Raw genomic sequence first — 13,988 nt, forward strand, 5'->3', positions numbered from 1 at the left:
ACTGATATGATGTGATATCTGCTGTTTGCTTTACAAATTCGAACAGGCGCGTAGCGAATAATAATTTGCCAAGGGAGGGGCGAAGCCTGTAGGCAAACTATCTAAGCGTAGCGCCACCACGAGTTGGCGCGAAGCGTACAAGAAAATTTTGGCCGAAAATGCATCCCAGATCGCTGGAAATGACACTTACCATGCCTTGTAAGTTGCATCCAAGCATTTTCTATTTCGAATTTACTAGCGATATCATAACAAAAATATGCTCGGGGGGGTGGGCGGCGGTCGCCCCATTCCCGAAATGCGTCATGTTCCCCGACGACTCGGTCGAGTTCAAGACCAGCCACAGTTGGTTTCATAGCACAATTGTTTAAGGCGTCCATACACCCACACGCGTTAAGATAGACCATATATAGTATATATAAAGATACATTAGTGAAAGCTCTATCTATGAAGTGCTATCTCTTATGATATTGACGGAGCGCACTAGTTTTCTACTCCATGGAATCGCCTGAAGATGCGTCGTCTGTAATCCATGGAACCAACGAACTTCTCTGCCTACTCCTCATGCTTCAACTGGGCTAGACGTTCGCGGTGAATATGGCACACCATCACATGGTTCAGCCTCTGTTGAGTCCCGGTGCTCCATAGCCATGTCTTCAAACGCCTCAAAGCACTAAAAGATCTCTCGGCTTCCGTCAAACTGGCTGAGGAGACGAGGGGCAACCGCAAGAGAGCTTCGATTTCACCAAACATAGCCCGTACCGCTGGATTCATCGACTTGAATATTTATCTATACCCTTCAATCGACGACGAATGGAACTGGCCTCGAAAGAAAGACAGACTAAGCTTAAGATTGTCGGAGAGCTCAGGGTACCAACTCACGAGATCTGGGTGGAATTCTTCAGCAACATTGAGTGATATTCGAAGATATGAATCCTGAGATGTGTAAGCCCTAACCAAATAGACACTACTCTTTTTCCAAATTTGTGGGGGGGGGGGGCATTTGATATTGTTTCCCCACCCATCGAAATGTGGGGGGACGTGTCCCCCCGTCCCCCCCCCCCCCGGATTGACGCCCATGCATATGTGCATTGGTCACCGTCATTATAAAGTTTCTCCCACTGATCACTATTTAGCCGCTAAATGTGTACCGTTAGTCCAAGTAACGGCACTTTACATCATCGAGTACTTGGTGCGTATCACTTAAAGCCCATTCATGGAGATCCATTAAACCAATAGACCTACTTCATGATTCTGAAGCTTTATTTTCAAATTAATAACTAAAAAGGAGCCCATATTCCGTCGGGTTTGGTACTTGAAGTTAAAAGGAACCCAAAAAACCCCAGATAAATTGCGTAATTTCTTGGTATTTACCGAAAACGGAAGTATGAATCTATTTCTCCATACCGACCCTGTAATAATTTTAATCCAATCTAGTGAAATGATAACAGCGATGGTAGCAGACGATAAGAAAAACTTTTCTTCCCGTTGCTAAGCAATACTCGATCATGCATGCCCGCTGCAGACGTACGATCAAGGCATCGACATCCTAGAGCTGACAGTATATAAAATGCGTTGCGTGCGTGCGGTTATATTTCTCGTTTTCATTCACTCGATTTACAAGGAGAAATGAATTTCGAAAGACCGTGGTGAGATTCGCAGTGGAACCCTTTCCAATGTTTTTAATATTACCATTCGTCAGTGGGAATATTGCAGAGTTTTGTCTAAAGTCGAGAACGTTTCAATGAATTTTCAGGACTTGCTGAAGTTAAAGTGAAGGAGGTATATTGGCCTAAGTTAGCTATGCCATCGTGGTAAGTTGCACAATATGTGCTTCTAAAGTTACAAGCTATAACGTTAAACGTCAATGAACAAACTAACTGTAGTGTAAGTGTTACTGATACTGTTCTCTGCAATGAAATCACACGGATGGTTAATTCAGTTGGCACAGCAGATTAGTTACATTAAGCCTAAGTCCTCGGATGAAACGTGAGAGAACTTAAAGTTAAATTGAGGATATCGGATTGAGATAAAGGCCTTAGGCTATTTATTTATTTGTTTAGCCACTGAAGAAGATCCTGCTAGGATCAAAACGTCAGGCCAACTTACTTTTACACACTATCTTAAACAGGCTCTCTAGTGGATAAGCAGTTTGCTAACAGAATTATTTTATTTTATTTATTTATTTGACATTAAATGGTAAACATGGTTAGCTTAAAGCTTACAAGGCCCTGAAATAGAAAGCTAAAAGAAGAATAAAAATGAAAGAATCATAATAATAATAATACAAACATGAACAATAATTAAGATGGCAATGAAAAGGGAAACATATAAACATTCAAAATTGACTAGGGCAAATATGTAATATGGACCAATCAATGAAATGAAATTAAGAGCATAAGTAATTAGTGAAAGTCCTGGATAAAATGTTTAAAGGTATTTAAGGAGTTGGCATTCTTACCCTCACAACTCATTCCACTCCTTAGCAACAACATAAAAACATGTTTTCTGTTGATTCTGAGTATTATACCACCTTCTTAAGAATAAATTATTATGTGTGGTGGACCTTAGGGGGTGGTTATGTATATGATTTGTGTGACGGAACATGTCCACAAGGTACTCAAACATCGGTAAAATAAATAAAAATATATCCACTATAAAATGGAATACAAGTGTTTGTATCAATGAATGGTTTCATACTTTGAAGTAAAGCAAATGTACTGGAAACAAGCTTGCAAAAGGAATCGACTCGTTCCATTTCAAGAGAATTCATTGTCACTTTCAATTGAATGACCTTCAAGGTAATATTTAATTTGATATTTGAAGTAGATTTCAGCCTTTGTCTTGAACCAATCAACATGCTTTAGTTTATTTACTATTTATAACCAATGGATTTTTCTTGCACATTTGCAAACATTAGCCATATCCTCATTAAATTAATAAATTTCATATAAAAAAAATGTGTCATCTGTGCATACCTATCCTCCGAGCAATGATTGATAAAGACCCATTTCATTAATAAACAAACCAAGGAGTAACGGGCGCAGAATTGACCACTCTGGCACCCTGCAGTACATGGGTAATCACACCATTAACCTAGCATAGATTGTTGTGTATCAGATAAAGACGACTATGCATGCAACAGAGCTTAACTTTTTTCGTAAACTAGACTGGTTTACTTGGTCAAATGCTTTTCTCATGTCTAGAAATACCAATCCTATAAGATATCTGCTATCAATCGATTATTCCAGTCATCAATGATCTTCAGTGAATTCAATTACAAACTTGGATAAAGCACCATGAACATGGTTTTCCTTATATCTTACATAATACAGGCAAGATTTAAATGGGACGATAATTGAATACTATATGATATTTGAGTGCACACATGTGAACATTTTTAAGAAAGAGAACCTGGGCATGAAAATCAAACAACGAACCGACAGATCCACTCTCCACCCCAGTTCCCTGGCATCGTGACTGAGGTTATTGTCAGGTGTGTATCTCAATGCCCATAGAAGGGGTACATAATGTACACATGACCTTAGCCAATGGGCTGAAAGCCTATACCACAAACTTGGCTATCCCTACACAGGGGAAAGTCACGTTACAAGTAGTTGCAGTTTGTTTTCATTGAGCACTGAAGATGCAAGAATATTTGCAGAAAATGGGTAAGGGACTATTAGCCAATCATATCACAGGAAATTTGGAAAAACAACATTGGCTATATTTAGCATGAAAATCTCTGTATAATAGAATTGTTGTTTATAGCGCTGCATTAAGCAACTTGCTGGGTTGATTGTTATGATTTTGTTTTCAAACAATATTATCTGCAGGATTGGAAGAAATATTGGTTCTTTTGAGAAGTTGCTAATTGTTCTTTGAATAAAAGAAAGATTTTCATTCATAGCGTGTTTTGTTATATTTAGCATAGACCTGGTTTTCAGTGTGTTTACCTGGGGGGTTTTTTTCATAAAAGAATTTTAAAGATTTTGCACCCTTGGCTAAATTGAAGGCATTGCGTCCTCAGACAGACACACAGAATCCTGCATTGTCACAATACTGTAATATTTTGAAATATTTTATGATAAGCAAAACAGATTCTATTAAGTTTCAGTAAAGAATAGCAGTGAATAACTGAAGTATTTATACTTTACCACATGGGCAGCAATCATGGGTGGGAGGGGGGACTTGTCCCCCCAATATTTTAGGTGGGGGATATAGTATCTAATATCCCCCCCCCCAATATTTGGTGACATAGTCTTTTTGTGTGGCTATAAATAGAAAATAATGTGTGAGATTATTTATCCTATCCTATTTATCCTGTTTCCTAAAAGATTTCTAAGGCAGGCACCTAGCCAGGGGGCGAAGGGGGAGACCGCCCCCCCCCCCCTTGAGCATATATTTTGTATTTCTTTATGATATCAAAGTTTTATAGTAGCCAATATAAGAGGTTTTAATATTTGCACACCAATAAATTAACTGTGTCTGAATTTTCGAAAATTCCCTGACCAACATTCTTCATCATACTTCCCTCTACTCATGCAATTTTGATCGGTCTGTTAGAGGTTGAAGGGTTTTCTTTCTGTATTGGTTGTCCATAGATGATATTTTGTGCAACATAATGGGCATGTTTTGAAGTGAATTTATTATTCAAATTCTGAAGAAATAATGGGCTTAAAACCTTGAAAAATGGGGCTGACAGGTATTGTGGGCCGTTACGTATTACCTACAAAAGCAATGACCCACAGGAGATGCGATGAGGTCGAACATGATGTGTGACTTGTGACAATCTTGAAAAAGGTTATGGATGGAAAAAAAACTATTGGGAAAAACTTGGTTCTCAGGCAAAAGTGTAAATCTGGTTGGTCATTTTCAAGCCCGAGAACTGCCATTATCCGGTGATCTGGAGGGCTACCAAAACCAGAAATGTTCTTGTCCGCTGCGCGCCAACCGATGGTGGCACTCTGCTGTTGTGAAGTCTATAAGTAAGGATAGGAAAGCTGCTTATGTCCTAGGGATAGCTTTAGGGGATTACAAAGCTGGGAGTACTTTGTACGTAAAGACTTGCTAATAGGATTAAAGGATAGAGCTAGAGATGAGGAGAGGGGTTACGGGCAGTTGGACTGTGGCTTTTGTGAGGTGAGGAGCCAAGGTATTAGGAGATGAGAAAAGGAGTGAAGCGTAAGGGAGTGTGGGAAGATAGCGAGGATAGTGTTGCAAGGAAGCAGAGGTTGTTTAAGGAGAATTGATGTTAGTGAATTGTGAAAGGAAGCAGTGGAGTTATGAGGAGCTATGTGGAGTTTGAAAAATAAAGGAAGAAAAGCAACGAATGACACTGTCTTGAACTTATTACCCCACACTACGTAACATGGTGGCAACGGTTTAAAAGAAGAAATACCTCGGTGTTTGCCCACTACCATTGTGATAAATCAGCTACCAGCAAAAAGTCAATGAGACTCAAATAGATATAAATATCGTTTACTAATGTGTAAGTCATGCAGAAGATTGTTTATTCAAATGAAATTATGTAACACAGGAATCTTGGGCGAAATGGATGGATGGTCATCGTTTCAGGAACATCTAAAGAAGCAAGATCCCGAGGGTATGTAACAACATCATACAACCGCATAGTGGTGGAGCTTATTGTACGACAGAGATTATTCAACGCCCAATTATGGAAGCGGAGTTGTACATGTAAAACACGCTGTTACATAAAAATGCATTTGCGTTTATCAAGGTGGAAGAAGTTATTGTTTGGTGGCAGAGAAGAAGGAGAAACCAAAATATAGAAAACAGACAGCAACCAACTGTGAGAGCTGAGTCACTTGTATGGTTTTTATTTTTGAGGAGTTCTTCTTGGATACTTTCTGCCTGAAACTGCGGTGGAGAATCTGAAAGAGGTCACACATACATTAAGGTTGTAAATTGTTATATATTTATTTATAATTGCTATTTTCATATTCTCCATTTAAGGGTGCATCATGTATAATTTAAGATCAGACAAAAATGAAATGAAAATGAACACAACAGATAAAAAGGAAGACGAGACTTGTCCACCAGGGATACCTGAAGGTCTTCCAAAAGAAATGTGGATTGACTACTTACTAGAGATGCGTAAGGTACAGTAGAAGCACAAATTCAAATAGAAAAGTCCAAACAAGATCATGAACTGAACAAGGCTAAAGTAGAGGCAGATAAAGAAGTAAAACTAAAGCAACTTCATATAGAGAACGAAACTGCCAAAGTTCAAGCGAACCCAACTTCAGTGGCAAGTGGTGAAAGTGTAAATTTGATGAAGGTGCCTCGTCTGCATGAAAATGAAGATGTCGATGTATATCTTAGAGGTTTAGAAATGTTAGCAAAAACAAACAAGTGGGATAAATCACAGTGGGCAATATTTTTTATCCCAAATTTATCTGGTAAGGCTAAGGAAGCCTATGTGAACCTCCCTATAACAGAGTCTCAGAATTATGATACGATAAAAGCTGCCATACTAGCCAAATACCATGTAAATGCAGAAACCTACAGAGTCAAATTTAGAAACACCACAAAAAAAAGAGATCAAACTGTGTCAGGGTGGGTTAATGACTTGAATCACCATTTAAATGGTTGGATAAAAGTCTCAGATGTAGAAGAAAAGGATGTTGAAGCTGTAAAAGAACTATTAGTTGTCGAGCAAGCAATTAGTTGCCTCCCTACTGATTTAGGCATCCACCTGAGGGATAGGCAAATTAAGACCAGTAAAGATCTGGCCCATGAGGCAGACAGATATATAATAAACAGAGGTGGGGATGTATATTGGAGTCAAGTAGCAAAATGGGAGAGGCAAAGACACGGACGGGGACTCCAAAGAGAAGGACCACAGTTAAATCCCAATGCCACTGCATTCAAACCCAGTATAGTTTGTTTCAAATGTGGTAAGGCAGGTCACATTAGCAAATTTTGTAGACAAGAGGCAGCATTAACAGAAGTCTCTAGGAGATGCTTTACTTGTGGCCAGACAGGCCATCTTTGTAATGCTTGTCCTCAAAAGGCCCCAAGCCAGGACACTAGGCACAGAGATGCAGATTCAAGAAGAGTTTATAATTGTGCACCAAATCAGGTAGACGATGTAGCTGCCATTAGGCTAGAAAAGTGCATGCTGGATGGTAGGGTAGAAGGCCAAAACATAAGGATTCTATTCCTTTGGTACTACAGATTGTAGGACCAAAGGAATGTAGAACAGATATTCTTGAAATGGCGCATGATAACGCAGGACACATGGGAGTTACTACAACGAAGGATAGAGTGTTAATGCATTTCTGTTGGCCGGGAATCTTTCAAGACATATCACATTACTGTAGAACATGTAAAGTATGTCAGAAATTGGATAAAGGCAAACAAATTCGCAAGTATCCATTACTACCCATGCCAATTATTGATACACCTTTCCAACGTATAGGTATAGACATAGTTAGCCCAATGATAAGGACTAGGAAAAGGAATATGTACCTGCTCACCATTGTGGATTACGCCACCAGGTATCCTGTAGCTATCCCCTTGTCCAACATCAAAGCAGAAACAGTAATGGATGCCCTGATACAGGTTTTCGCTAGGATAGGTTTACCCAGGGAAATTGTTCATGACCAAGGGACAAACTTCATGTCGAAGGTTATGAAATCGATTTGCAGTAGACTCCATATTACCCAAATCTCAACCTCAGCGAGGCACCAACAAACAAATGGTATGACAGAACGTTTTCATGGTACTCTCAAAAACATGATGAGGTCCTTGACGGAGGATCAAATGAAACATTGGGATGAGTACATACCTTCATATTTATTCGCTTACAGGGAAGTCCCATGTGCTACCACAGGATATGCTCCCTTTGAATTGCTGCATGGTAGAAAAATTAGAGGTCCACTGAGCATTCTTAAAGATATGTGGGTATCATCTGATAGTGATCCCAATGATGTGGTAACACACTTGCTGAGTATGTGCAAACGCATTCCGAAACTTGCAAGATGCTAATGAGAACACAAGGAAAAGCCAAAAGAAAATGAAAAAGAATTATGACAAGAATGCCACCCTCAGGGAATTTAAGGCAGGTGAAAGGGTATTGGTATTTCTTCCCCCCAGAGGGGCCTTCAAAGTTTGACAACAAGTGGCAGGGACCGTATGTTGTGAAAAGACGGATAAATCAGGTGAATTATGAAATTGAGTTGCCTGATAAATGTAAGTCTAAGAGGATTGTACATGTTAACTTGTGCAAAATTTGGTATAACAGAGAGCAAGAAACCCAAATCTCTAAATGTGTATATGTAACTGGTGTAGTACATGAAATCAGTAGTGAAACTTCAGGCATGGTGTACAGTGGAAAAACTGATGAAGGTGAAGAATTTGGGTGGTTAGATGATAACTTGGGTTCGTCATTGGTGCAAACTCAAACATGGAGAGATGTAGAAATCAATAAAGAGTTATCACACAAGCAGAGAGGGGAAGTCATGGAAGAAACACATGCTTATAGTTATGTATTCTCTGACCTCCCAGGTAGAACACATTTAGTCAAACATCACATCCAACTTCACACAAAATCACCTATTAGACAACAGGCCTACAGGGTACCACATGCTCTTAGAGATCGTGTAAAACAGGAACTGGACAGCATGTTAAAGCTAGGGATAATAGAACCTACCATTAGCTCATATGCCTCACCAATAGTCATTGTATCCAAATCAGACGAGACATTGCGTTTGTGCACAGACTTTAGAAAGCTGAATAAAAATTCAGTCTTTGACCCATATTCTATGCCCAGGATTGATGAAATCCTAGATGAAATAGCTGGTGCCCACTATATAAATACTTTTGATCTGACAAAGGGTTTTTACCAGGTCCCAATAGACACAGAGTCGAGGGATAAAACTTCCTTTGTGACGCCATTTGGCCAATATAGGTACACAGTATTGCCATTTGGTCTTCAAAACAGCAGCAGTGTTTTCCAGAGACTTATGGACTGTGTACTTAAGGGTTGTGAGAGTTTCTCCAGGGCGTACATTGATGACATTTGTATAGTAAGCAAGAGTTGGTCAGAACATATCGCACATCTACAGGCAGTTCTCCATAAGTTAGAGGAGGCTGGCCTAAAAGCGAAACCCAAGAAGTGCAAGTTTGCTTTCCATCAGATAGCCTATTTAGGACACAAGATTGGTGGTGGAGTTGTTACTCCAATTTGGGATATTGTAGAAATGGTTCAGAATTTTCCCCAGCCCCTCACCAAGAGAAATGTTAGGGCCTTCTGAGGACTTACAGGATACTATAGAAAATTTTTTACAAATTTTGCTAAGCTGGCAAAACCACTAACAGACCTAACTAGAAAGGACTTGCCTAATGCTGTCCACTGGGATCAATCATGCGAGCAGGCTTTTCAGTCTTTGAAGGACAAACTTACCAGCCAGCCAATTCTTTATGCCCCAGACTTCAACAAAACATTTGTTGTACAAACCGATGCCTCAAATTTTGGAATTGAGGCTGTTCTCAGTCAGACAGGTAAGGATGGGAAAGAACATCCCGTTGCTTACATAAGTCGTAAATTGTCAGAAAGAGAACAAAGATTTAGCGTACCCAAAAAAGAAGCCCTGGCAATAATTTGGGCTGTCGCTAAACTGAAGTACTATCTGATCGGTGTCATGTTCAAAATTTTCACAGCCGACCAAGCTCTGAAATGGCTGGAGAAAACCAAAGGCTCAAATAATAGGCTGTTGAGATGGTCATCGGCTTTACAGCAATTCAGTTTTGATGTGCAGTACAGGAGGGGGTGCTCAAATGGCAATGCTGATGGTCTCAGCAGAATGTAAAGTCTATTACCTTTCGAGTGTATTGTGTATAACTTCACATACTGTGTATATATTGTGTAAATTGTGAACTTTGTCAGTAATTTCAAATTATTTCAGATTAACTCCAAGGCTATATACCTTTCGAGTGTATTGAGTGTGTATAACTTCACATACTGTGTATATATTGTGTAAATTGTGTACTTTGTCAGTAATTTCAAATTATTTCAGTTATTTCAGATTAACTCCGAGGCTATATACCTTTCGAGTGTATTGAGTGTGTATAACTTCATATACTGTGTATATTGTGTACTTTGTCAGTAAATTCAATTATATTTGTAGTAGCTAGAGGTTGTTGTTGAGTGGATTAACTCTCACTCTTGTAAAAAGTATATGTAAACGATGGTACAGGGTTTGGTTGGATTTGTTTTGTGTACATAGGGTTGGTAAGGATTAAGTTTTAAGGTAAAAGAAGAGCTGACACAGTCTCAGAGGAGGGGCATGTCATGAAGTCTATAAGTAAGGATAGGAAAGCTGCTTATGTCCTAGGGATAGCTTAAGGGGATTACAAGCTGGGATTACTTTGTACATAAAGACTTGCTAATAGGATTAAAGGATAGAGCTAGAGATGAGGAGAGGGGTGGACTGTGGCTTTTGTGAGGTGAGGAGCCAAGGTATTAGGAGACGAGAAAAGGAGAGAAGCGTAAGGGAGTGTGGGAAGATAGCGAGGATAGTGTTGCAAGGAAGCATAGGTTGTTTAAGGAGAATTGATGTTAGTGAATTGTGAAAGGAAGCAGTGGAGTTATGTGGAGCTATGTGGAGTTTGAAAAATAAAGGAAGAAAAGCAACGAATGACACTGTCTTGAACTTATTATCCCACACTACGTAACAGATAGTAATATATAATATCATGAAGCGCGCCAACAACTTTGGGGATGAAAGTCGCTACACGCCTGCACCCAAACAAATGTCCCCCCCCCCAATATTTGAAACAAATCGCCGCCCCTGCTTTACCATACAAGTTTTCAATTTTGATAAATCACTAGTTGGTCGCCACAAAATTGTGTAATGAGTATATAGTGCAGAAGTCTTGACCCTACATCCTGCAGCACAAGCAGCACTGCTTACTGCATAATTAACACTTTGTCTGAGATATTATCAGCACAAAATAATCAAGCTATTTGCACTGTACAGCACAAACTTCTCAAATGACACACTGGATGCATATTTCGACAAGCAGATCGAGAGAGTCTTCATGTAGGCATGAGGCAAATGCTGTAACTAACATATCCTGAAGCAGATAAAAACAAAATGTTTTCTCAATAACATGGTCACAGAGGCCCGGGCGTGAACCCTAGTTACTCTTCTTCACTTTGTAAACTTTCCCCAAACCCTCTTGAGATGGAGGGGCTAAAGCCCCAACTTTTCAAGCGGAAAACATCTTTTTGTTCTCTCATAATGGATAATCACCAGATAGCACCAAATTGCATCTTATGACCCTTAATTATTTAAAACATTATCAAAGCAAAAGGGTTAATTTCCATATTTTGTGTGTAATTTTTGATCTGCCCCAATTGAAAACATAAATATCCGACAGACTAAGCCCGAAAATTCTTGAACATAAAGTTACAGTTGCAAAATATAGCACCAGATTGCATCTAAGGTGCCTTAAGTAATCAAAAGAATTTCATGGGGGGGGGTGACACCACCCCTCCCACAGGAAGGCATTCACAAAGAAACATTGTGTCCTCTTAATAATTGCTGTACCCCCAAGATTGAAATATCTGGCGACGCCACTGACACTCTGCTAGCCATACACTTTAAGCAGAGAAAATGCTGGGTGTACAAACTCTGACATACATATGAAACTCAGAGTCCAGCCATGCTACCTTCAGGTTTATCATTTTTTTTCTTTTTATTGTTATTATTATTTTGCAATAGTACTAACATTGTTCATACAAGAATTTTACACAGCTTTCTAAATATACACAAATGAGAAATAGCTTAGCATCCTACTTAACAAGCTATTTCTTGTTGAGAAAGGAACTCTAAGCCAACTGTTCATTTACACTTGACTATTAGCTTTGATGCCATGAAACCCGTATAAAGAATCCTGTTGTATTGTGACATAAATCTGTTTTAAAAGGGCTTGAGATTTGAGGAAGTATTGGTGGAAACAATACAACTAAATCTGCGGAATGTGTGACATAGTAACCATTGTGGATTAAGTTGATAAAAAGTTTTCTCTACCTTATTAAAAACAGTGTATTAAAAACAGAAACTTAGTGGGAAGTAATACAAATTTTTGAATAGCAAATAAATTCTTAACATTTATCAGGATTCACCAAGGGCGTAAGAACCGGGGGGCTGGGGGGGCGCCAGCCCCCCAGTGAAAAATATGGTGGGGCGGAAGTATCATTCCGCCCCCCGCTCCGCAAGTCAGAAAACCCCTTTTTCATTTCCAAATGAGAAAAAAATCTCATTTGGAGCACCAAATTACATCTAAGGCCAGGTGAAAATGCAAAATTATTTACAAAATGGAGTGGGTGTTGAAGTGTGCTATATTGCACCAAATTGCATCTGAGGCCACCTGGAAATGCAAAAAAAATCCAAAGGGGAGGGGGACACCCCCTCCCCGTAGACCCCTCCCCCAGGCCAGCTGTCAGTCTTCAGCCCCCCCACTCAAAAGTACCTTCCTACGCCACTGGGATTCACACTAGTGACATCAGGATTACAAGTTCTGTGCTATACCAACATATCTCAGCCATAACTAGTTGGCGATCCTTCTTTCAACTGTAAGCAATGCTGGCTATACTTAGGCTTCCTTAGGTTGAATTGCTACAGTATTCCATCACTCTTTGTTCAAATATGATTGGTTAGGTAATACCTCTACTCAGGTTATTTATGCAATCCACTGTTCTATTCCCTTTTCAAACATTACAGTGGTCTATAATGTTAACCAGAGATGTGTGGAAAATGAGTCTTCAGCAAGTTCAGCTTTATTGTTTACAGAAAGCAAATGATGATTATAAATGACAGTTTTACTGTAGGGACAAATATTTTAACAACTTTAGATCAACTTTTTCTCAGATCAAAATATATCTGTTACATCACAAACTGACACAGAGACATCGAAAAGAGAGTGACTAATAAATCAAGTAGAACTTCTTTTAGAAAATCTTCTTGATGCATGAAAGAACAAAACTACTAAATCCAACAAATGGAAACTGTAAAATGCAAAGGTACACAACAATCACGAGATGAACAGTGGTAACACATGGGTGAGCACAGACAATCCGTGGGGGTGGTTTTACGAGTCAGTACCAAGAATTGTAAAAATAATAAGGATTCTGGAAGGGTCATCAAAAGGGCTTATACTTAAAGGGATTGACCTATCAAATGTCAATGTCACATATCACACTGTAAGTGAATTTAATTGACCCTATTGATTATATTTATTACTCCTTGGACGGAAAATGGAAAAGTATAATCTGAATTTAATAGATCTTTTTGCTAAAAACATCTATTTATAAAAATGTGTGTCAGTTTTTCCTTTTCTTTTTTCTTCAGAATTGATCATGGTAGAAGTATGAAGCATGAATTAATTGGAATTATACTGCTCAGTCTTCTTTTGTCTTCTAAATTGGGATTAACATCGAATCCTTCTATGCCATGCTGTGAGTATGATCACAATCAGTGTCAAGTGGTAAGTTCAATTTATAACAGATTCAATTTTGATGTGTGTTTGTTTTAATTGTTAAGTGTACATGTATGTACATGTTTGCTTATGTTGTAACTCCTGCTCAAAGATTGTAATGCTGGGCCCCTGAACTATATCTGATGGTAGTAATGTTGGAGCATCATGTACATATGACAAATTTGGGTTATAAGCACCAACTAAAAGACTTGCAGTACATACTCACATGACTTGCAGATCCTCACAGTTTTACTCAATTAAAGCAGAACATGAATGTAAAGGAATAAACCTGTGGCTGACGTTATGATCCACCTAAAGGGAAGACATTGCACACGGTGAAACCCAGAGTCTTTGTAGCTATTTGTAGGTATCAGCCAATGCAGGTGACTTGTTTTTGCAATCTTTACATTTAGGAAAATGGTTCACACTAGTTGGTCTGTAATGTCACCATGGCACATGTTTCTCAAAAGCTTTACAGCCTG

At 39.0% G+C, this 13,988-nt stretch overlaps 1 protein-coding gene across 1 annotated transcript in view; it reads left to right on the forward strand.

Moving 5' to 3' along the window:
* Positions 1-1,550: 1,550 nt before the first annotated feature.
* LOC139960961 (uncharacterized) overlaps positions 1,551-13,988 on the forward strand; it is a 45,144-nt gene continuing 32,706 nt past the window's right edge. Inside the window, exons 1-2 of the mRNA XM_071959690.1 lie at positions 1,551-1,811; positions 13,380-13,515. Coding sequence (XP_071815791.1) covers positions 13,399-13,515 — 117 coding nt within the window. The 5' untranslated portion in view covers positions 1,551-1,811; positions 13,380-13,398. The remainder of the gene's footprint in view (positions 1,812-13,379; positions 13,516-13,988) is intronic.

This window comes from Apostichopus japonicus, chromosome 20 (genome assembly GCF_037975245.1).
Source record: "Apostichopus japonicus isolate 1M-3 chromosome 20, ASM3797524v1, whole genome shotgun sequence".
Taxonomy (NCBI): Eukaryota; Metazoa; Echinodermata; class Holothuroidea; order Aspidochirotida; family Stichopodidae; genus Apostichopus; species Apostichopus japonicus.